At 32.7% G+C, this 23,698-nt stretch overlaps 2 protein-coding genes and 1 long non-coding RNA gene across 3 annotated transcripts; all 3 read left to right on the forward strand.

Moving 5' to 3' along the window:
* The first annotated feature begins 6,371 nt into the window (after positions 1 to 6,371).
* LOC101209314 (UV-B-induced protein At3g17800, chloroplastic) lies at positions 6,372 to 9,365 on the forward strand. The gene is made up of 2 exons (XM_004149725.3): positions 6,372 to 6,842; positions 8,381 to 9,365. The coding sequence occupies exons 1-2, from the start codon at positions 6,484 to 6,486 to the stop codon at positions 9,186 to 9,188; spliced, it is 1,167 nt and encodes a 388-aa protein (XP_004149773.1). The 5' UTR covers positions 6,372 to 6,483; the 3' UTR covers positions 9,189 to 9,365.
* A 5,610-nt stretch (positions 9,366 to 14,975) lies between these two features.
* Positions 14,976 to 18,335, forward strand: LOC101209561 (galacturonosyltransferase 8). The gene is made up of 3 exons (XM_004149726.3): positions 14,976 to 15,321; positions 15,712 to 16,959; positions 17,762 to 18,335. The coding sequence occupies exons 1-3, from the start codon at positions 15,145 to 15,147 to the stop codon at positions 18,035 to 18,037; spliced, it is 1,701 nt and encodes a 566-aa protein (XP_004149774.1). The 5' UTR covers positions 14,976 to 15,144; the 3' UTR covers positions 18,038 to 18,335.
* Positions 18,336 to 21,339: 3,004 nt separating this feature from the next.
* Positions 21,340 to 22,580, forward strand: LOC116405136. Its single transcript, XR_004218244.1, has 3 exons — positions 21,340 to 21,475; positions 21,590 to 21,729; positions 21,844 to 22,580. It is a non-coding gene; the product is annotated as an uncharacterized LOC116405136 (long non-coding RNA).
* Positions 22,581 to 23,698: the final 1,118 nt, after the last annotated feature.

Below are 23,698 nucleotides of genomic sequence, written 5' to 3' on the forward strand. Positions count from 1 at the left end.
CCAAATTTTCAAGAACTTTATTCAACTTTACAATTTTCAAATGTTGTGCGTTGGGATTATACATTCATTTTTTGTATTCACCCCCTCCCATTAATTTTTTATTCACCCCTCTTTAGTTATTAATTCAACGACCCCCTCCTTCAAAATTCTAATCCAATCCTAAACCCCTTTAATTTTAATTTCAATCAACAATTCTAATCATCCCCTCATAAAACATAATATTATTCCTAAAATATAATTCAAAATCTTATTCCTAAAACAAAAACTAATTCAAAAACTAAATTTCTAATTCAAGTCATAATTTATAATTTAAATAATAATTTCTAATATAAATAAAAATAAATTACATCAAACTAATATAAAATAACCCTATTTACTGATATGTGACAGTGAGCGACACAAGACGACGACAAAATGGTGGCAAGCGACGGACATCGACATTGAGGTGAGATCTCCTCTTCGTCTTCTCGGTCTCCCTCTCTCTCATTTTGTCTTTCTCTTTTTTCTTTCGATTCTGTAAAAAAAATAATAATAATAGAAGGAGAACTCCCGACGATGCCTGAATACGTCGGGATAGCCACCCTAATCCTGACGCCATTAGTGGTGCGTCAACATTAGGTACTCTTTTTCAGACATTTCTGACATTGCATCGAAGGAAGGCCAAAAGGTACAATTAATGATTTGCACCTCATTCCACGTGACATTGTGGACATTGAAAAAACACTGATATTTCTGACGCATCATTTATGGCGTCAGGAAAACATATCTTTTTTATCGACGTTTTCGATGTCGCGTTAGAGGATATTAACGATATAATTATTTATTTCGAGTAGTCCCGATGGGGTTCAAATGCGTCAGGGAAGAGAACCTCCCCTGACGTCGACATTAGTACGTCAGTATAAACCACCTTATACTCTGACGTTCGATTTTTCGACGATTTTTTGTGCATCAGGGAAATTCTGATTTCTTGTAGTGTAATGTGGTTAATCAGTTTAGTCAATTAATCTCAAATCATTGTAGCTTCTGATCTGTAGATCTATTAGGTCTTCTTCCTAGCTCGTGAAGATAATGAGGTACATTTATATTAGTAGTAATTTGAAATGTTCAAAGTTACTTTGGGAATTAATTTAATATATATAATACATTATAATATAAAGTTTATCAAACTTTATTGTATAAATTTAATTTTGGATATGATTCAAAATTAATTTATGAGAGATAAAACATTTGAATGAGTTCAAATATTAATTTAATATGAATTGAATTCATGTTAAAATTATCTCATTCAAATATTAATTTAATATGAATTGAATTCATGTTAAAATTATTGGTTACGAGGGAAAGTTATATTTGAATATGATTCAAATTTAACTTAAGTTAAATACAAGATATTTAATTGAGCTATTAATTAATTGAAAAATTAATTAATAGTTTAATTTTATTTTATTTAATTAAATTTTATTTAATTAAATTAATATAAAACTATAAGATTTTGGAGAGATATTCATTAAATAAGATTTAAATGAAATATTAATTAAATATGGTTTAATTAATTATTAACTAATTGATTAATGGTTAATTAATTAGTAGATTTGAAATTTATATTAATTTAATGTTTTTAACTTAATAAAATCTCATGGTTCTCTTTTACTCCCTTTCCTACTCCAAAAAGGAAAAGAGTTATAAATATCTAGAAAAAAACAATTTTCTTTAATCAAGAAAAAAAAATCAATGTTCTTGTTCTCTGCAAAAAAGAAATAGTTTCTTTCTAAACATTTTTCTCATCCCAATTGGTTCCCACAAACCAATCTCATTCCAAAGGAGATGAAGGTTTTCGATTGGTGGTGTCCCAATTTAGAGATTACTTTGTAGATTCAAAGACATAAACAAGTAAGTTTTTCTTTCTCTAATCTATAATTAGAAATCAATCATCAAATTAGGTATGTTTTCTTCAAAGTTATTTCGTACTATTAGGTTTATGATAATCCGCTGTGGTTATCTTGTAGTAATGATAGTCTTGTTTGTTTGGTTGAACTAAGTTGAATATTAGATGTATGGGTGTTAGTTAGGATTTTAATAGTTGTTTGAGCTTAATGAACCTTAGGATGCTTATGTGTGAATAAGGGCCAAGTTGAGATTTGTCTAACTTGTTTGGAGACTGAATGAAGTTTTTCTTTGTTTGGTTGACTGATTTCCTTAATTGGGAGTCATTAAAAACGCTGGTTGAACTTTATATATGTTTTGTTGAACTAAGTTGAACATTCTCATGCATAAGTGTTAGTTGGGATTTTAATAATTCTTTAAGCTTAATGAACTTTAGGATGTTTAACTAAGAATAAGGGACGAATTGGGACTTTTTAACTTGTTTTGGAGTCTTGAATGAGATTTTTGTTTATTTGGACTCTTTGTATCTGTCTTGGAGACCCTTTATACTAGTCTTGTGTCATAGAGAGGGTAGGACCCTTTGTACCAGTCTTGAAGACATCATTTAAGAAAACACTCATCTACTTACCTAAAGTCGGGAATGAGTGAATTCTATCTTATGTAATTATGTTCCTAGCTCTCCACTCAATCTTGTCCCTAAAATGATAAGCATATTGAGTCAGCAATTTGGCCACTCTCACCTATACAAATCAAAAAACAATCCTTCGCGAACAAGAGTTCATAATACACTAAGGATTAAGACTAAATTAACTAGGTCATCCTAATGAAATAGAAAACCTAACTAGTTAACAAAGTTACATCTAGTGGTTACTATTTTGTGGTCCAGTCTTAGGCAAACTCATTGCATAAGATACTCTCACTCACATGTTACCTACACGAACGTGTTTAATCATTACCAAGATAAGGTACCCAACCTTATCCCTATACTATAGACCATTTAAACTGATCTCGAACAATGATCCATATATATCTCTACATACTGTTTAAGACTCACCAAACAGATTATGATGTTAATTTGTTGGATTTGGGTTATTAAGACAAAACTAATAATATAATCAATAACATTTATTATAATAATAACACTTTATTAATAATGGTCAATGAATTATATTTACAATCTAGGAATTTTAGGACACAAATCCCACTAATACTCCTCTACAATTCATTGTTTTTCTTCTTTTCTTTATAATTATGCAATAAACACTTAAAACAGGGTAAAACAAGCGTGAAGACTTATGTAAGTTGTATTATCTTATATTTATAAATTGATGATAGAAGCTACACATATTGACACATTATCATGCATTTTAGTTCCATTGTCTTATCTAAAATGACATAATAACTTGTATTTCTATCAGTTATCATTAACTGGGGTAGTTTCAATATTTTCTATTGGGGGCTTGTAGGCTTTTTTGTTTTCAAAATTGTTCTATACAGTGTAAATATTTTACCGATTTTGTTATATTTTTTAAAAAACACTTGCTTTTTAATAAACAAATAAAATGGTTTTGTAAAAAAAAAAAAAAATATAATTGGTGACAATTTTATGAATAATAATTAAGTATATACCAATACTTTTAAGAAATTGCAAATGTAGCAAAATCTATGGGTGATAGACTTCTATGACTGATAGACTTTTATGGTCTATTAGTGTGATAGATCAATATTTGCAACAACTTCTATCTTTGACAAATTTTGCTATATTTGTAATTTTTTAAAAATGTTGCTATACACTTAATTATTTTGAATCTAATTACCTCATTTAATAAGATTTTTTTTAAAAAAAAATGATCGTTGGATCAAGTTAATTATTTTGGTTCAATTAAATATGTGAGACCCATTTCTAATTTGGATAAGGAGGTAAAATTCGGCTAAGTATTAAGAAGTTGACGTTTGAATAAATTAGCGAAAAGGATTCAGCGATAAAATCTTTTATGGTTAAAGTATACATTTTTGTGATTAAGTGAGTAGTTTGCGAAACAAGTTGTGCGATAAAAAGAGAGTAAAAGTTTGTTAGTTCAGGTGGAAGGTTTCTTATAGTAAACATATAACCACATGATAAGGTTATTTGCGAGAAATGGTTAAGTGGTTGAAGCTATTCGCAATTTGGGTTAGACGGGAAGCAAGGTCTGACGATAAAAATGTCAAATCTAATTTGACAGGGGTTAACGTGTAAGATTAATAATTTAGACATGACTAGATTGAATATTAAATTTACACGCGTGAAATTTTAATCAGGATTTGACAAACTAAGTTAGTTTAAGGGTTCTATAAATAAGAAAATTTTGGTAAATAAGGAGGGGATGATGAGAGTTTTGTTGAAATGTTGAAGTGCTACTATTTTAGCCACACAAGAAGAAGAAGGTCTTCTTTAGTAAAGTTTGGTGAGTGACTTTCTTAAATGTTCTTATATTAAAATTTTCTTGTGATTTCTCTTTAATATTTTGAAAGATGCTTTCAAATGAGAAAGTGTTCAATCATGATTTATAATATTAAAGCTTGATTTGATGATTACGATTTCAATGTTATGAATTGGTTTTCAAACCATTAGTTGATTTCTTGAGATGATGCTAACTTTTATACGCACATAAAGAGTCAAGGCCAACCTGAAGTGTACGGACTACATGGTGATAAGAAGTTAATTGGCTTATGTTTTTAAAGGAGCGTATAAAGCTTAGTGGCCTGAGCAACAAGGATGAATCTGTATGTTTTCGGATGTTGTTGATACAGTAATCAAACATGAGGTAATGAGACCAAACGTAGAGAACGATTCAGGATCCTTGATAAAAGGAATGACTGTTAACTAATGTGTGTTTATATGACATTGTTATGCTATAAATGTGTTTCTTTTAAGCATAAAAAAAAGGTTTATGCGAAATGAAAGGATTTGAAGTTGTTTATGCGAAATGATGTTTATGAAAATGTATTGTGAAAGATTTTCATAAAACCTCACAGAGTCTTTTAGACTTACATTTTAAAAATCTATCTTTCAAGATTAGGCGTTTAGGCCAAGTAGAGAAGAAGGTTGAAGGATTTGCGGTGAGGTGATTCAAGGCGTTTTGAAAATGGTTAAACATTGATTATTTGGTCAAAGTATTGTAATAATGAATGAAACGTCTATTATTAATAAAGTTTACGTTTTGGTTTGTATTCACTTTGCTTGGTGTTTCTTTGTCCTTCATTGCGTTTTGAGTGTTAATAATTTAAAAAGAAGTTGAGAATAAGATTTTGCTATAAGAAAATTTCAAGTTTGTAACAAACTCACATCCTATTCTTACTATTTTGATGTTATCATCGCAGTACGATTTGAGGTATGACAAAATATTATTTACCTAGGCTAAAGTTCAATTGAGCAAAAAAAAAAAAAAAAAAAAAAAAAAATATATATATATATATAATTTAGCCCAAAGACTAAATATGACCCAAATTCATATGATTGAGCCTATGGGCCTCGTCCATGGACCAACTCTACAAAATTTGTCAAATTTGCTCCCCTTCCTCAAATAAGCATAATTAATTTATCAAATTTGTCCCACTTCCTCAAATCAAGCGTAGGCATCCAACCGATAGAAAATTTGAGGAACAAATACTTGAAGTCGACCAACATAAATATAACATCAATACAAGTCCAAGTCCACGAAATAAATTTATCTAGAAATCTTGTGTAACCATCGACATTAACTACATTGAAGGTAGGTCATTTGAGTAAAAAATTTAATATAGTAACTTAGTCATACAACGTGCTTAACTCTACATCACATAAGTACAAAAGAACTGTTGTGCATATATTAGGTGAGATGATGCATTGGAATGATAGGAGGAGTGGGTTGGGGAGGGTCAAAACTTGGATGCATAGTTTTCGTGTAGAAATGTAAACAAGAGAGAGGAGGAGGACCAGTTCGTATTTGAGTAGAAAAAGAAAGGGATACATTTTGTGTATACAATAACATACATTCAACAACTTGATTACCCCCCCATCATCTTTTCCAAATTGAAAACAAAAAATTAAAATCTAAAAGGATTTTGAAAAATATCAACCGAAAAAGTATATTCGATTGGGAATATTAAATGAGTACACCAAAACCAATGAGTATGAGCTGTTAGGTACACCACAGATATGGGACCCACAATTGAAACAAATAAAGATGAGATGATAATGATAACGATAACGATAACTTGATAAGGCGACGATAAGTCCTCCCACCAAATATATTTATTTATTTTAGTATTATTATTTTTTACTTCCCCCAAAGAGAAAAATAAAGATATTTTATTCTTCCGCCTTCTACGGCCATGTCAATTATTACTCCTTTTTTCTTTTAATACATAAAAAGAAAAAAAAAAATGAAAAATCGGATAAGGAAGAAGCGGACTTCAGTTTTAAAAGAAAAATATATGTGTGTATTGAACCTCTATAAAATCCCCATGCACCCTTCCGTACTCTAACTTTTCCAACTCCCGTCTTCAACCCTATCCATTTCCTCTCTGAACTTTTTATCTTCTTCCATTTTCATTGCAGAGCTTCAACATTCCTGTTGAATGGACCATTGTCTCTCTCTCCATAAATCCTTCCCTCTCATATCTCTTCCCTCTTCTTCTTCTTCTCCCAAATTCAAACCCTATCTTTCTTCCTTCCGCAAACTCCCGCTTACTTCTAGGTCCTCTTCCTTCCTTGTTCTTGCCAGTACTGGAGCCAGCCACTGTGAGTTCGGCAGTTTGAATACTCCTTTGGACCCCAAGTCCTCCGTTGGTAAGCATCTAAGTAGAGTTTTGCAAAATTATAGACACCTCTTTCATGTTTCTGTTGAGGATGAGTTGAAGCTCTTGGCTGATCACCGTGATGCTGCTCTTCATCGTATGCTGATTTCTGCTCATTCTGATGAAGCCTTGCTTCATAGGTTTGTGTTCTCTATCTAATTATTTTGGATCCTGTGGTTTAGGATCGATGTTATTCGATTTTGTACGATTTCGGTATCTGGCGGCGCTTTTTTCTGATTCGCTGGATTCTTTCAAATAGCTTCTCCAATACTTAATCTATTATTGATTTAATCATCGTTTATCGTATTCTTGTTTTCTCTTTGCATTATAGTCACTTAACTGTACGGACTTTCATTGAAGAGAAATTAAAATCAGGATATTTTCCTCTGTTTCATTGGTATTTGTGAGATGTAGGAGCAGTTGTTGATTTGGTTGCTTTGTCACATCTTTTATTTGTATATAACTTTACTTTCTTGATTACTCTATTCTATGTGGTTTGGTTTATATTCCTTTCACTGTGGACAGCTTTGTTGACATGATTGAAGAAGTATTATACTTGGTGATTAGATCTTTCAAACAGGTGGTTCCTTTCTGGTCAACGGCTTTTGGTTTGAAGAACCTTTACAGATAGCTAGTCTGTGAGACCAAATTGATGAAAATAATTATGTGAATAGATTATTACAGAATTCAGGCATAATGAAAGTTCGGGAATCGAAGAACAGAAAGAGAGAGGGGGAGAAGGAAGATTGTTTTACTAAATAACCTTATATTGGAAAGAGAAGCGTAATCTTATGGAGATATGGAGTTTTGAGTTATGTTGGGCAATGGGAATGAATGAAAAAGTTGTCCTGACAGTAATTTCTCTAGATTTAGAAGGTTCAGTTGATTCAAGGGATGTGTATCTCGTTAGTTAGTCTTCTGTTTACAGTTGACTATTTGGAGTCCCTCTCTATGAGTATATAATCTCAAACAATTGATATTTATACCTTAGACACCTGAATATTAAACTTTTTTCTTTTTCCGTTGAATGAAAGTTTTCTGAGCAAGCTGTTGAGGGGGTTGTAGATCTTCTTTTTTTTTTGGGTGGGGGGGCAATACGTTAGGTCTCTCCATCTTTCCCATGTGGGATGAACATTTTTTTGTTAGATGGAGTTCTATCTTCAAACCAATTGATAATGGCTCGCCTCTTTTAAAGATTCTGAGATCATCTTTCCAATGTAGGATTATCAAGTAAGAAACAAATATAATTTCAATGATGGGATGAAATTCTGAAATTCTGACGAAGGAAAAGATTTCCCAATCCCTCAGAAGTGCAAAAAAAGAAGGTGTTTTAATAGGAAGTAAGATGAGAGATGGCAATATTCTTAAATTAGTAATTCTACACCTAAACAAGCCAACAAACAAAAAAAACAAGAAAGCTAATAAAGGTTCTTTCCTTGTCACAATAAATGCAGTTGTTTATTTCCCTCCATATGGTCCAACCCCGGTGATCAGTAGAGTATTAACACTCCCACAAATATATTGAGTGTTGCATTCAAGAATTTAATTCCCTCAAAAGAAGTATTGATAGTTCATGGTCAACATTACTAGGCATGCTAAGATTCATTACTAACATATGGTATTTAAATTACTCGTTTTTGAAGTAATATCCATATTTACTGACGTATCTTAACCCCAGGAGGATTGCACAATTGAAGGAACACGAGTGCCAAATAGCAGTTCAAGATGTCATGTACATGCTCATTTTCTATAGATTTTCTGAAATCAGAGTTAATTTGGTACCCAAGCTCTCTAGATGTGTATATAATGGAAGACTAGAAATTTTGCCATGCAAAGACTGGGAACTGGAGTCCATTTACGAGTTAGAGGTTCTTGGGATGATTAAAGAACACATAACCACAGTGATTGGTTTGAGAGCAGATTCGAGTGTCACGGACAACTGGGCTATGACTAACATTAGACAAGCACATCTGGGCCGTGTTTACGTGGCCTCCATCTTATATGGCTACTTCTTGAAGTCTGCTATATTGAGGCATCACTTGGAGCAAAAACTAGCCATACCTAACACACACCGTAATGGTGGTCATCCGAAAACTTTCCTCCAGTTCCCTGAGATGTGTCTTTATGGATTTAGAAATCTTCTCTCCGGTCGCCTTAGTAACATGCTATCAGTGCCTCACAACCAAGTGTTGAGCAGCAGCCAGGAGACGGAGCCAGAGAAGTTAAAGCGTTTCTTGACAGGATTTGATTCCGAGGCATTGCAGAGATGTGCAAAGCTGAAATCTAAGGAAGCCTTGAATCTGATTGAGAACCATAGTTACGCATTGCTGGGAAATGAGGAAGTCGGTTTTTTCGAGAACAATGAGGTGATAGTGACTTCATTCTCAAGCTTGAAGAGATTGGTATTAGAGGCTGTTGCTTTTGGCTCTTTCCTTTGGGATGCAGAGGAGTATGTTGACACCATTTATAAGCTTAAGGAGAACTAATCCAGTAAGGTATTTTCGTAGATATAATAACGCTTTCTCTGTATATAGGATGAGTTAAAGACACGTTTTCCAGGAAAAATTCACCATTTGTATATAATATCTATATATATAATTTCCTATGAATCTGAGATTGTGAGTTCTTTTAAGTAATTGTTACACATGAATGCTTGAGTTATTTGCCACGTAAGCGGATTTGGTTTTCTTATTGTCTTTAAACACAAGACGTTTGAAGCATTGACAAAACTTGGGAGAATGTGAATCTTGAAAATTGAAAATAGATAATTTGGGAGTATCTAATGAGTCAATTTCCGCTTTGATTATTTAAGATGAGGGGCTTTGAAAAAAATGCAATGTGTATTGTTGACTATTTAAGCTACTTCTTTCAAATTAGATTCTGATTATTTACCGTAGCTGATATTATGTTTTAAGTAGGGTTATTTTTAAATATGTGAAAACCAAACATTTACTTCAAAATCTATCAATATCATTGATAAAAATAAATTGTCACTTGAAATTATTTTATTATTTAGAAAACAATTAATTAATTTGTGGGAGGAAAGGAAATGCTAAAGTTAAATCCAAATTATAAACAGAACAGGTTAAAATGTGTCCAAATCTTATGAAAAGAACAAAATTGATTTTTTAAAACTGTTTCTGTTTTCGTTTGAGAAGTTTGAAAAAGAGGAAAAGGAAAAAAGGAAAAAAGGAAAAAGAAAAGGCAGAATAAATTTAAAACTTGTGTTCTTTTTGATTGAGTATAGAGTAGCTTGGAGTGATGAAATATATAGTGTACAGTATCTCCTATTAAGCATGCACGTCAAAATTTAAAAAATTCAAAATCAATAGTACCCTCACTTTCTTTTGTGCAAGACCTTATAAGACTACTAGTCCTTTTCGTGTTTAAGCCATACTATGGCATATATTAGGAAAAATTAGCCTAAATATTTTGAAGCTTCTTGAAATTTTGTCAATGAAGACATTTTACTGTCTCGTTTAAGTTTGGGAGGCGGGGATGAGAGTATTTGAAAGTTGTATGTGGGCAAAATTGGTCAATTAATGTGTATATGTGCTGGGCATATAGTAGCTGCAAAGTAGTAATTAGAGAGCAGTAGGAAACTATACTACACAAAAGGATAAGCTGAGAAGTGATCGTCTTTGTGCTTGACCTTGATGTTGGAAGTGAGTGTGATATTAAGGACCATCTCGAGATAAGGAAAAACTGCCATACTCATGTCCACTGTTGAGGAATACTTTTGTTTTCTTTGGTTGAGGACAAGCAAAGTTTCTAATTTTTCATTCTCTAGTTGTTCTTTCACTTTGAAATCGCTCAGAGCTTTAAGGAACATGGATTTCATATATCAACCAACCTATTTGAATCTATAAAAGGTATGAGAAAATCATTAATGATACATCAATTCAAGATTTTGAAGGAAAAGTGACTCTTATTGTAATGATTTACATGTGAAATAATTGATAATATAATTATTTCTTTTGATGGTTTTTACATATTATGGTTACAATTTTGAGTTTTTAATTTGTGTGCAACTATAGATCTAAAATTAATTTTAGAACTAAAAATATTTTTATTTAGATGTTGAAAAAAAAAAAAAGATTTGGATTTGTTGTGCTTCTACAAGGTTTCGAGGTTTTATTTTTCTTTAAGTTTTATGTGATTTCATTATGTTCTCCAATGAATGTATGTTTGAGTTAGAACGTTGTGTTAATTTTTTGAAACAATCTCCAAATGTAATTTAGTATTGAGGTTGCATCAAATTTTGTTTTCAAAACAATGATCTTTCATAGACCAAACAATATTCGACATTTGGTTTTAACAAAAACAACTTAGAATGCATGAAAGTTCTTCAAAACACTAGAATCAAGTATCTTTAATTCGTAGAGTGACATTCATGTTAAGAAATATTGATTTAATCTTAGAGAGCCTTAGCTTTAGTTGTGAATGCTTTCCACAAGATCATTATCTCCATTGTTTCTATATTTCTACTTACCTTTGTTTTTGGCTTCTTTTGCAATTTTACTATTTTGAGTTATTTACACTTGTAACTCTCATAATACACACGATAAGAAATTAGGAATCTTCTTATGTTGACCTGCATCAACATGGATACCTAAATACGTTAGAAAAAGATCTCTCAACATACGTGGAGATGTTAAGAAGGAAGTCAACAGTAATACGTTGAGGGAGGAATTTTCAACGCGCAAACGAGAAGGCGTCATTGTCGACGGATAGAGAATGTGAAAAATAGGTCATTATGACATCCCATTCAAGGTTGGGAGAATGGCATTCCCGATGCGGCATCAGGAGAAGGTTTCCCTAACACATTGCTCACGACATCGGGGGACGGGCATCATTCTCAACGCCCTATATGTGTTGGGAGATATTTTTAATATATATTTTTTTAATTATTATATTCAATTTTTTTATCTTGCTTTGCTCTTCTTTTCGGTTTTGATTCGATTTAAGTTGAATAAAATTTTAAAAAGTAACTAACACAAAATTAATAACAATTTATTAAAATACCAAATTGTAATTTATATTAGAAAATGAATGTTAACATCAAACAAATACAATTATTTTTTTAAGAAATTACATAAAAAAGGAAAAATACATTATCTTTTAATTGTTGCGGACGTCATATTTCTACAAGTCTACACATACAATAACATAAAAGTAAATTTAGATATATATAACCGATAACAAATTAAACAACTTAAAAGTTGAAAAATACGTATCACATGTAAGTGTTCAAGGTCCTTTTTGTGTCTGACTCATTTCCTCAATCATCTTCTTCATTTCTTTCATTTGTCAGGCATGAACTTTTGAAGAGATAGAAGTCATAGCTAGCGAAAGATTTTACGGAACAATTCCTCAATTTAATTTGAGAATCTCAAAATACCAATACATTGATAAAATAATAAAGAAACTAATTTTCTTATTTTAACATAAAGACTAAGCATGCTTTCTAATTATAGATTAGAGAAAGAAAAACTTACATAGTTTGACGCTTCTAAATCTACAAAAACTTCAAATCGAGACACCATCCATGAGATACGTTTCTATCCTCTAGAATGAGATTAGTTTGTGAAAATCAATTGGGATAAGAAAAATGTTTAGAGAGAAACTATTTGCAGAGAGCAAAAACATAGGTTTTATTTTATTTAAAAAAATTGCTTTTCTTTTGCATATTTATAACTCATTTTACTGAAGGAGTAAGAGAAAATCACGAGTTTCTATTAATTTTAAAAATATTAAATTAATAGAAATTTCAAACCTATTAAAGGAGAATGGGTAAAAATTTCAAATATTAAATTAATAGATTTAGTTAGAGTCTTCAAGGAACACTTAGCTCCCATTAGTGATGGGTCTCCATGGAGTATGATTGTTTTCTCCCCCATCATAAAAACGATCGATCTTGATGGCCAGTGTATCCCTATGAATCCTATTGAACACAACCGGGGGATGCCCAAAATTACATACAACTGTTCCAAATTAATTGCCCAAGAAGTTAGGCTTGATAGTCACTTTGGTGAACACCAATTCTACCCTTGTGCATATTCCTTGCACGGATATGGCTGTTCCATCACCGGTTGTTACTTCAAACTGTTGGGATATGATTGTTTCATCACCAATTGTTACTCCAAACTGTTGGATCCTCCCATCACTAGTAAGTTTAATTTCTAAACAATATTCTCATGAATGGAGTTGTGCATGGCTTCACTGTCGATCAAAGTCACCGCATCTCTCCCTTTGATTTTTCCCTTTAATTTTATGGTCCCCTTTGTCGGAAAAATCATGTAAGGACCTTAAAGAGATTTTCGTGTCTTCTTCCAACTCCATTTTTTTTAGCTCCACGACTTCATTTGCTTCTGGTTCGACTTCTCCTTCTTCCTCGAATTCCACTTCGTCATTCGTAATACATAACATTAACTCTCTGTTCTCTCTCACCTTACAAACCACTTTTTGTTACATGTAAAAGTAGCTCCTTATCAAGCCTCATTCATAACTCACTATCTGAAAGCCTCTTAGTCGACACCTCCCCTTTCATGAAATTTCTTGGTTCTCTCTTTACAAAATTTCCACATGTGTTTTGGGCCTCTTTATCTTTTAGTTCAAACTTTTTACCTTGATTGGTATGGGCCTTTCCCAATTGAGCTTCTTTTCTTGGGTCATGGAACCCTAATTCACTTATAACAAGTTTGACGGCTATATTTATGCCATTCATCAATTGGGCTTCCCTCATACATTCCTCTAAATTCTTAGGGTGTCGACTCATCACCTTTGCCCTCAATTTCAGCGACAACCTTGTCACAAAGGCATCCATCAAGATGCTTTCTACCATTTCTAAAAAAGGGAGCTGAGTCATTCAAAATTTTTTTTTCAGGCAATCTTCATGCGAGTCATCTTGTTGAATTCAGATTAATCTTGCTCCTAAGCTACCTTCCCCCGCTGGTTGTAAGTGGTCGAACATCCTTTGCTTGAAATCTTCCCATGATTTGACCTTCTTCTAATTATTACTTCAACGAAACCAATTGACTTCATCTTGCCCGAAGCTCACCACTGCTACCTTCACCTTTTCATTGTTGACTAAATCATTTATGTCGAAGAAGTGTTTAGCTTGATACACCCAAGATTCCAGGTTCATTCCATTGAAGATCAACATTTCCAATTTTTTGTATTTGCTCTTCCAATGTTGCCTTTTCCATCACCAATTCATTTTCTTCTTCATCCATCTTTCCTTTCTTCTTTAACACGGAGACATTCAAAGTACCTGATTTCTCCTTCTTTTTCTCCCCAATGTCTTCAATAAGTCGTTCCATTCCCTTTTTCAATCCTTCTAGCAACTCTTTTAACTCCTTAATCTCCTTTTCACTAGATTCTATCCTCTCTTCTAGTTGCTTCTAAGCCATGGACCTTGTTTTCCTCAGGATGTTAAGGCTAAAATTCCCAACAAGACAAAACAGAGGCAACACTTCGCTATACTATATTGATTTGTAGAAATCAAAATGTTTCACGAACTTATACCAACAGTCCAGAAAAGAGAAAACAACAAGAATAATAATCAACCCCTTGAAGAAGGTTGGAAACTTTTCCTATGAAGGCTATCAAATCTTTCACCCAAAAAGAAAACATAAAACCTAAAAACAACATTCTCCAAAACATTATCTATAAATACCCAATTCCCACAGTGAGTCCTTAATGTTGTTTTCTTTCTCTCTGTTCCCTAATTTACCATCAACATAGTCAAATCCCTTTTCTGCCCCTTTTCTTATATGTATGTAATATTGGAGGCCTAACAAAGTGGTCGTTGTACAAGTTGATCATTATATATGATCTTCATAGGAGCTTCGTTGGTGGTCGTGGTTATCAACCAAAGAGTTAGTAAGGTAAATTGTCATAGGTGGTTGTCACCAGAGTGAATCTTCAAAAGTGATTGTCACACTTGAACGCCAAAGGTGGTGGCCGTCCAAGTTGATCACTAGAGGTGGTCTTTGTTGGGGTTGGTTGTCTTGAAGTAAATGTCATCATAACTCATAGATGGTTGGTTGTCAATACGTAAAAATAGAAAAATTGAACTTTTGATTTTGAGATTGATAATACAAATCAACCGAGTATAAAGGTTTGGGCTAAATGTAGTCTTCTTTTCTTATATGAAAAACAAATATAAATCAATTATGACTAAACATGGTTTCTTTTAAGAGATAACAATAATTTAACATGTCGATGAAAGCAAATTGATGCGATAGCTAAAAAGACTATATATATTACTTTGATAGAGATACCTTCAATGACGCGCTTTTCAATTGTCTGTTCACATTAAACACTGTCTCTTAGTTGGATCCCATACTCTCTCTCTCTCTCTCTCACACACACACAAACTCCCACAGATCTCCTCCTTCTCTCCTCTCTTTCTTCAACCTTTCTCTCACACACCCAACAATGGCGAACCTACGGAATACTACTAGAGCCGTTAATGGAGGTTTTCTTCAAACCTTGCTTAGATTCTTCTCCTTCAGAGCTCTCCTTTCCGCCATTTCCATCGCATTTCTTCTCTTCCTCTCTTTCTCATTCGTCTTCACTCCCTCCACTCACTCTTCCGATCTCATCACCCTTCCTGTAAGTTCTCTTTCTCTCTTCTTACTTTTTATTTTCTTCCTCATTATCCTTTCTAATTCTTTGTTTATGTTTCTCTCCCTTCCGACAATCATCGTGATTTTACTTTGTTTCTTGTGTTACTGGACTTCTCATTTATGGAATATCACTTAAAATGTCACTGTTATCCTTGTATGATAATTATTTATTGTTTTGTGTTTGGATTTTTGGATCCGGTTTCCGTAGATGCTCTCTCTCGCTTTAGATCGGAATTCTTCGTGCATTTTCTTTTGGCAAAGTTCACTGTATGAAACGTTTGATTTTCAGAGTTTGATATTTTGTTTTTTCTTTGGAATTTGTTTGGATGATGTTTTATGTTGCGCTCTGAAGTAAATGTGTGTTGTGAAATTTTAGGGTTACGATTCTGTTCCGTACCGAATTAATTCCAGAACTAGACTTCCGTTAGCTGTTAAATCAGACCCGTTAAAACCCCGGTTCGATCAGATCCGGAAGCAAGCCGATGATCATCGGACTTTGCTTCACGCCTATGCTTCTTACGCTCGAAGGCTTAAATTGGAGTATTCGAAGCTTGTTAGGGTATTCGCGGATCTTTCTCAGAACTATACGGATCTCAATAATAAGCCTGGTTACCGTAGTCTTTTTGAGCCTGAAACGGCTTCCATCGACGAGGCTCTGCTTCGTCAGTTTGAGAAAGAGGTTAAAGAGCGTATTAAAGTCACGAGACAAGTCATTGCTGAAGCCAAAGAATCATTTGACAATCAACTTAAGATTCAGAAATTGAAGGATACGATTTTTTCAGTGAATGAGTTATTGTCGAAAGCAAAGAAACAAGGTGCCTTCTCAAGTTTAATTGCGGCTAAATCTCTTCCTAAAAGCTTGCATTGCATTGCAATGAGGTTGATGGAAGAGAGAATTGCACATCCAGACAAATATTCAGATGTAGGAAAGGCAGTACCACCAGAAATTGAGGATCCAAATCTTTACCATTATGCAATATTCTCAGACAATGTAGTTGCTGCATCCGTGGTCGTTAATTCAGCTAGTAAGAATGCTGAAGAACCATGGAAACATGTGTTTCATGTTGTTACTGACAAGATGAATCTTGGGGCAATGCAAGTTATGTTCAAATTGAAGGACTATAATGGAGCTCATATTGAAGTTAAGGCAGTGGAGGATTATAAGTTCTTGAATTCTTCCTATGTTCCAGTGCTTCGCCAGTTAGAGTCTGCAAATTTACAAAGGTTTTACTTTGAGAATAGTGTTGAAAATGCAACGAAGGATACAACAAATATGAAGTTTAGAAATCCCAAATATCTATCAATTCTGAACCATTTGCGGTTTTACTTACCTGAGATGTACCCAAAACTGCACAGAATTCTGTTTTTGGATGATGACATAGTTGTCCAGAAGGACTTGACTGGCTTGTGGAAGATCGATATGGATGGAAAAGTCAATGGCGCGGTGGAGACATGTTTTGGCTCATTTCACAGATATGCACAGTATATGAACTTTTCACATCCATTAATCAAGGAGAAGTTTGATCCCAAGGCATGTGCATGGGCTTACGGAATGAACTTCTTCGATTTGGATGCTTGGAGAAGGGAAAAGTGCACAGAAGAATATCACTATTGGCAGAATATGGTAAGACAAACTACTCTCTCAACTTGTATTCTGAATGTTTAATTCCTTTATTGCAAGTCTTTTAGCAATTTTGTGGTCTGTCCTATTTCATATATCTGACTGCCTATTAAGTTACAACCAAATCATCTATACTTTAATGACTCGTATTCTAATTGGCTATTTCCTGGTTTATTAGACAACTTAACCCTTTATGTTAAAGTGAGTTTTTTTGTACGGATGATCCATTCTTTGTTAGGTAAATGACTATTGACGCATGCCTCACAGGATCATGTTAGGGATGCCCATGTTTATTGTAGACCTAACGCTATGACCATGTCTATCATGATCTTCATTTTTCTCACACTTTGTTGCGTTTTCACTATGAAGATTGTGGAGAAGTGGAGAAAAATAAAGATCTCTATAGACATGGTGATCGTGTTAGGGTTACAATAGACATGGTGTATAAAAAGCGGTTGCGGCTGTGCATGGTAGTGCACTTTGATTTAAGCAGAATGTTAGAATTCATTTGTTTATGAAGGGTGGGTCATTTAATCATTTAAGGGGTTGCAAATAACTTAAGCTTTTAGGTCATTCGATGATTTAATATGATATTAGAGCAAGAGGTCTTAGTGTTCAAACCAAAGACTCCCTTGCACTTGAACACAGTTCATATTTAAGACTGTTTGTGAGTGTTTGTAATAGCAACAGTTAATATTTAACGTGTAATGATGAATCATTTTGATGTTCGATTCTATACTCCTCAAAATTATTCACACTCTTCCATTTGCCCCATCCATAACCTATTAGCTATCATTTGGTGCAGAATGAAAACCGAACCTTGTGGAAATTGGGGACACTGCCTCCTGGTTTAATCACATTCTACTCCACAACAAAGCCACTAGACAAGACATGGCATGTCCTTGGACTGGGTTACAATCCCAGCATCAGCAAGGGGGAGATCGAAAATGCTGCAGTTGTGCACTTCAATGGGAACATGAAACCTTGGCTAGACATTGCCATAACTCAATTTCGGCCATATTGGACCAAGTATGTGGATTACGGTTTGGAATTTGTTCAAGCCTGCAACCTTGGTCTTTAAATTTATTTCATCATGGCATGTTCATGTTTTTTTCTTTTTTATAGTTTTATAGAAGGAAAGATGTTGGCTCTATGCTTGTCCAAAGGAAAGCATTGACCACTTTTAGTGCCTTTAAATATAATTATCATTTTGATTCCCTTCTATTTTGCTAAATAGAAATATTTGAGTTTCCGAGTAAAATTATATAAATTCTTTGAGATCTGTCGGTGGCAATGGCATCATAGACAAGTCACCTTCATCCATTAATTTTTGGGGGCCTACCTTACTTTGAAATATGTTTACATTCATGTTTTTATTATTATTATTATCATTATTAAGAGAATTAATTATTTCCTTTTTCCCTTGGGAAGTTGGCTTCATTTAAATTAATTTTGAAGCCTGTCGGTATATTGTCAATTTCTTATTTCTATTTTCTTTCTTCTTTGTCAAATTAGAAACTTTTGTTCATACCATCAATTATTTTAAATGCTCAAACTTTTCAAAATACTTGTAAATATAATACACACAACACAAATACATCTGGGACATACCATAATAGCCAAAAGAAAAAGAAAAATCCATATCTAAATATTTTGGTTAATTTTGTCAAATTTAAATAAAATAAAATAAAATAGATAATTTTAGATGGATTTGGGCATAATCAAATATTAATTGTTTTACATAGACTATTCCAAATCTAAACATAATGTTAATAGAATCTAATCTGACGTCTATTTTTTAAAAAATTGAAGTAAAATCCAAATTCATGTCATACAGTTCAATCTCAAATTATGAAAATTTGTTGTATTAGTTTTGAGTTCAATATCAAATTTAAGTAAATTTGAAAAGTAAAAGGTATTTGAAACAAAAATTGTTATTGAAATATAGCTGGATGGATATAGTACATAAACAAAATTGGCAAGAAAGGGAAAAAAAAAAGTGAGTATTAGGGTAAAACACAGATTTGTTAAATATTTTACTTTTGCATCCAATACCTGTATTGTTTAACTTACCACTAAATAATTTCCATACTAAACAACTCTATACGTAATAACTCAATTGAGAGCTCGTCCTCAAAGCAGCCAAGTCAAGTCATTCATAGCCATGACATACTTTTGATCATTTTTATATTTTTCTTTTAAGAAACCCTTTGAATTCTTTGAACTCTTAACCTCTTTCTTTCTTTTTTCTTTTTATTTAAAAAATGTTGTCTTGAGTAGTATATCCACACAATATAGTTGAGATAGTCAACTTATAGATTCATTCGAAACATGATATCACATTTTGTCAAAAGTGCTTATTGAAAGTTTGTTTGAAATGGTTGTGGTCTTAGTCAACATTAAAATATAAGTCTTTCACTAATTACAAGAGATGAAATTAGTAGGGTTCAAGCACTACTCATTCCAAATTTATAGAGTAGAATAGTATTTTTTTTAATAAAAAGTCAGTTTTATTTTGCACAACATGTCAGATCTTTGTCAAGAGACATAAAAAGGAGGATCTCGTAGAGGAATTTGATTAAATAAGAAAACAATCTTAACCTTTTCTTTGTATTAATTTTGATTAATCAAGAATCGAAGTGTGCAATTCAATTGGTTCGACTGCGAGATCGAACTGTTCCATCCCTTCAAGTATTGTGCCACTTTGACCTTTGCCATTTCCTTTATAGATTTTATTTAAAATATGGTTGAGTTAAATGGACAACTTAATTTAACATGGTACAGTCTTTAATGCCAGAAGGCAAAGATATATATGTATTGATTTCACAAAGAAATATGGAACTAAAAGGTTAGAGATAGGATGGGATTGTCATGCACTCTTAGGCAGGAAGCACAAATACTTCTAATTGTGCACAGAATTATATGTATCTCATAAGGATACATTCAAAGACATTATAGATACATGCTAATACATCCCATTGAAACAGTGCACGCATTGATTGAAAATAGCATTGAAACGATGCATATATCAAATCTCCACTTTGAAACCCTAGCACTTTTGAAATGTCTTCCACTAAATTCACATTTACATTTGTTGCTCCAAACCCTATCATCCGTTCTACAAGAATTTCAGTTCGTCTGCTCCATCGAAAAGCATTCTTCCACTCCACATTTATTCCATTCATCCGCTCCAAAATCTCCAATCGGTTGAAGAAAACATTCGGTGAATAGGAGCTTTTTCCATCCAACCACTCCAAAATCTCCAATCAATTGAACAAAGCTCTAAAATATCCAATCAGTGGGTTGTTCAAGGTCTTCATACATACCAGATTCAAGTAAGCTCTTAATTGGCTAACAAGTGAGCTTTTTGAGATTGTAGTGTATTTCTGATTATAGTGTATTTCTCCTTTGTTGTGGCCCTTGTAGAGAAAATTGGTGTGTATTTCTCCTTTTTGTTCGATGTTCAATGTCTTCTTTGTATTGTGCATTATAGTTCTTGATTTAGGCATTCTTAAAGATGAATGGAAATTGTTTAGTTTTTTAAAAGTTTTCACTCTTCTGATACATACGAAACAGAAACGTAAATTGTATAATAATTTTCTGTTTTTGATTATAGGTTATATATATATACACACATTTGAGGATATAATTTTCTTTTTTTTTTATCAATTTATTTAATTATATTTTAAATTGTATTAACAAAATAACAACTGATATGCTCTTCCCTTTAGGAACACCAAAGGGGGATTGATTTGGTTTGGTTTGTATTGTTTTTTTCTTTTTAAACGTTTACATTTTTTATAAATTATAGCAATGTTAAAGATGAAAAAGGAGAAGTGTGAAGGAAGAACAACAACAAGTAACATGTTACGATCTGCTAGTTACACTAGTTCGAAAAAGCCATTAGCAAATGGGATTCAAAAACTTTTAAGTTCTTCGAACAAGGTATTAATGTATATTCTTATCAATTGTAAACAAGTTGTAAATTATTATAACTTATTGTATGACTAATTATAGGAGAGAGTCCATAATATACGATGAACAAGGGTCAAGAAGCAAGCAGGATATTCCAAAAACATCAAGAAAAAGGGGAGGAATGAACCTCCAAGAGAAGGCCCCAATGTACAAAAAAAAAAAAAAGCAGAGAATAAAAAGCATGGCAAAATGCATTAATAACATTTGTTTTTTAATGAATACAGTGATATTTTTAGTGTTGTGGCCTATATAGGTTTCAAAAAGGAAAATTATAAGAAGAAAACGTGAAGAAGATAAAGAAGAAGAGATTGAAGAAAAGGCATGTCTTGTACATTGTTCTTATTCAATTCATAAGATGTACGATGTTATCTAAATTCATAATATAAACTTGATGCACATGAAAATAGTGAAAGTGAAGAAGATCAGCCTACATAAGAAGATAAAGATGAAGAAGGGCAAGGGGAGACCACAATAAATGAAAAATCCAGTTCATCGATAAAAGATACAAGTGAAAAAAAATGAGAAATCCATGGATAGTAAAAAGGTAAAAAGAGAACACCAAAAGGGAAAGAAGGCAACCGTATAGGACATTCGATAATTGTAACTGTATCATTTGTATGGACTTACAGTATAACATATCAGTGGACTTCATGAATAGGGTGGTGTCTAGCAAGGGGTAGACTGGTATATCAGTGGGAGACTTTATTTTTTCCATTCTTGCTTGGGCTTACGAGGCAATCTCAACATTGAGTACACGCCACACTTTGGAAGAACATAGAATGACCACAAATGGTGAAGGTAATAACATAAATAGTATCGTCAGATTCACAATTTCGTTGATCTCTTTGACCACGCCTGCTGCAACGAACAATCGTCTTTTTCTCTAAAAATGACATAAATCTCTTTTTTTAGGCCTTCCAGCTAGATGTTTAACCTGTGGTGGATGTAGTCCATCGTTGCCACCTTGGTACATGTTCCTAATTTGGTCTACACTACCAATAGAACGTGTTCCTTTCTTGTACAAGTTTATCAAATTTGAAACATAATAGAACTTATCAGTGTACATATGTAGATTAAGATTCCTTGTAGAAAGTGCAATATATTCATGCATGTGAACAAGGGATCAAATCGAGGTCTCATTGACGACATGAGCATGTGTGATCTAAAATATTAACAACATATTGTTCCTTATGATGGTGGATTTTAAATTCATGTTGGTCTATAGGATATATCTGCCAAATTGTTAAAAAAATGTCATTTAGTTAAAAGTGCGTACATAGGCATTGCATTTATTATTCAAATATCAAACAACTTACGTTCATTGAGTGACTTTTCCTTAAAGCTTCTCGAATCATATCTTTTGCATATGTCGAAAGTTTCGTGCGTTGAAAATTCCATTTGGTATGATGTTCGTATAACCATTTTTGAACCAAACTATGAATTTATTCTAGAATTTCAATTACAGGTAATTCTTGGGATTTTTCAACGTAGAATTCATACTTTCATAAATATTGGTAGTAATAACCAAATATCTTTTTCTCCTAAAAGATGCCCTAGCCAACTTATGTCTTCCAACAGCTTCCAACTCATGCACATGTGTAGTCGTTTAATCGTGTATTGACTAGGTCATTACCCATTGTGAGTCTATGAGTTTTTTCCGTTTTCAAAATTGTTTTACAAAGTGTAAATATATATCCATATCTTAGTTTTTTTTAGAAATTGGAGCATCATCGTATTTGTATCTTGTACGTGTATCCATTTTTGTGTAATCTTAGACTTTAAGAGATAAAGATACACCATAGGATTTAGAATTACATTAAAATTATTTAGGATATTAGCTAGCCATAAGAAATATAAGTTTATCTACTTAGTCTCAACTTAATAACAAGATTAAATAGGTTAAGTTTTTTTTGTTCATGTTGGATCACTGCAGATGCAATGCGTTGCATGGTCTAAGGCATAGAAGCCTACTTGTTGAAGCTTGACTTGAACATCTATCCTTGTTTTCTTTTCTTTGTTATCTTTAGTATTTTGAACATCACCCACACAATCACAACCACCTCGTTTTACCCATTGTTAACATCAATTTTCATTGGATTGTATTGTTTAAAGGAAAATTAGATTGCATCTAGTCTTGTGGGATACAATACTTGGGATACTCCCCAACTTTACTATTAGTTGAGTGTTTACATTTGCACTAAGACCCCTCTTATTCATATTTTTAAAAAATGAAAGAAAAAATATTTATAGCATGACTTCAAGTAATCGAATATGTAAATTAAAAAAGAAAGAGAACATGAGTTGAGCTAGTTATCACGCTAGTCTCACACAGTAGAGGTTCCTGGTTTGAACCAGAGGGCTTAGACATTTCTTTTTCACACTTTTATGGCTAATTTGTTTCCAGTTGAACAAAATTATTGGAAGTTATCTAGTCAATTTATCTGATATCTGTCTTAACATTTTCAAATTAATTAATATTTCCACAAAAAACATTCTTAATTTTGTTCCAAAATGTCATATTTCCATCCATAGAATATTACATTAGATGAAATTATTGTACATATTGAAACGAAAAATTAAATGTAAAAAAAAAACGGAGAGAGAGAAGAAACCCAGAAAAAAATACAAATAAAGCATTCAAATTCTGAGTAGAAAAAGATTTCAAGAGTGTGTCTTGTTCTTACCATTAGTAGTGAGTTGATGCAAGAATTTAAGCCCTTTAAAAGCTTTAGAAATCTTCTTCAAACCATTTTTCTTTCCCATTCCA

This window comes from Cucumis sativus, chromosome 7 (genome assembly GCF_000004075.3).
Source record: "Cucumis sativus cultivar 9930 chromosome 7, Cucumber_9930_V3, whole genome shotgun sequence".
Taxonomy (NCBI): domain Eukaryota; kingdom Viridiplantae; phylum Streptophyta; class Magnoliopsida; order Cucurbitales; family Cucurbitaceae; genus Cucumis; species Cucumis sativus.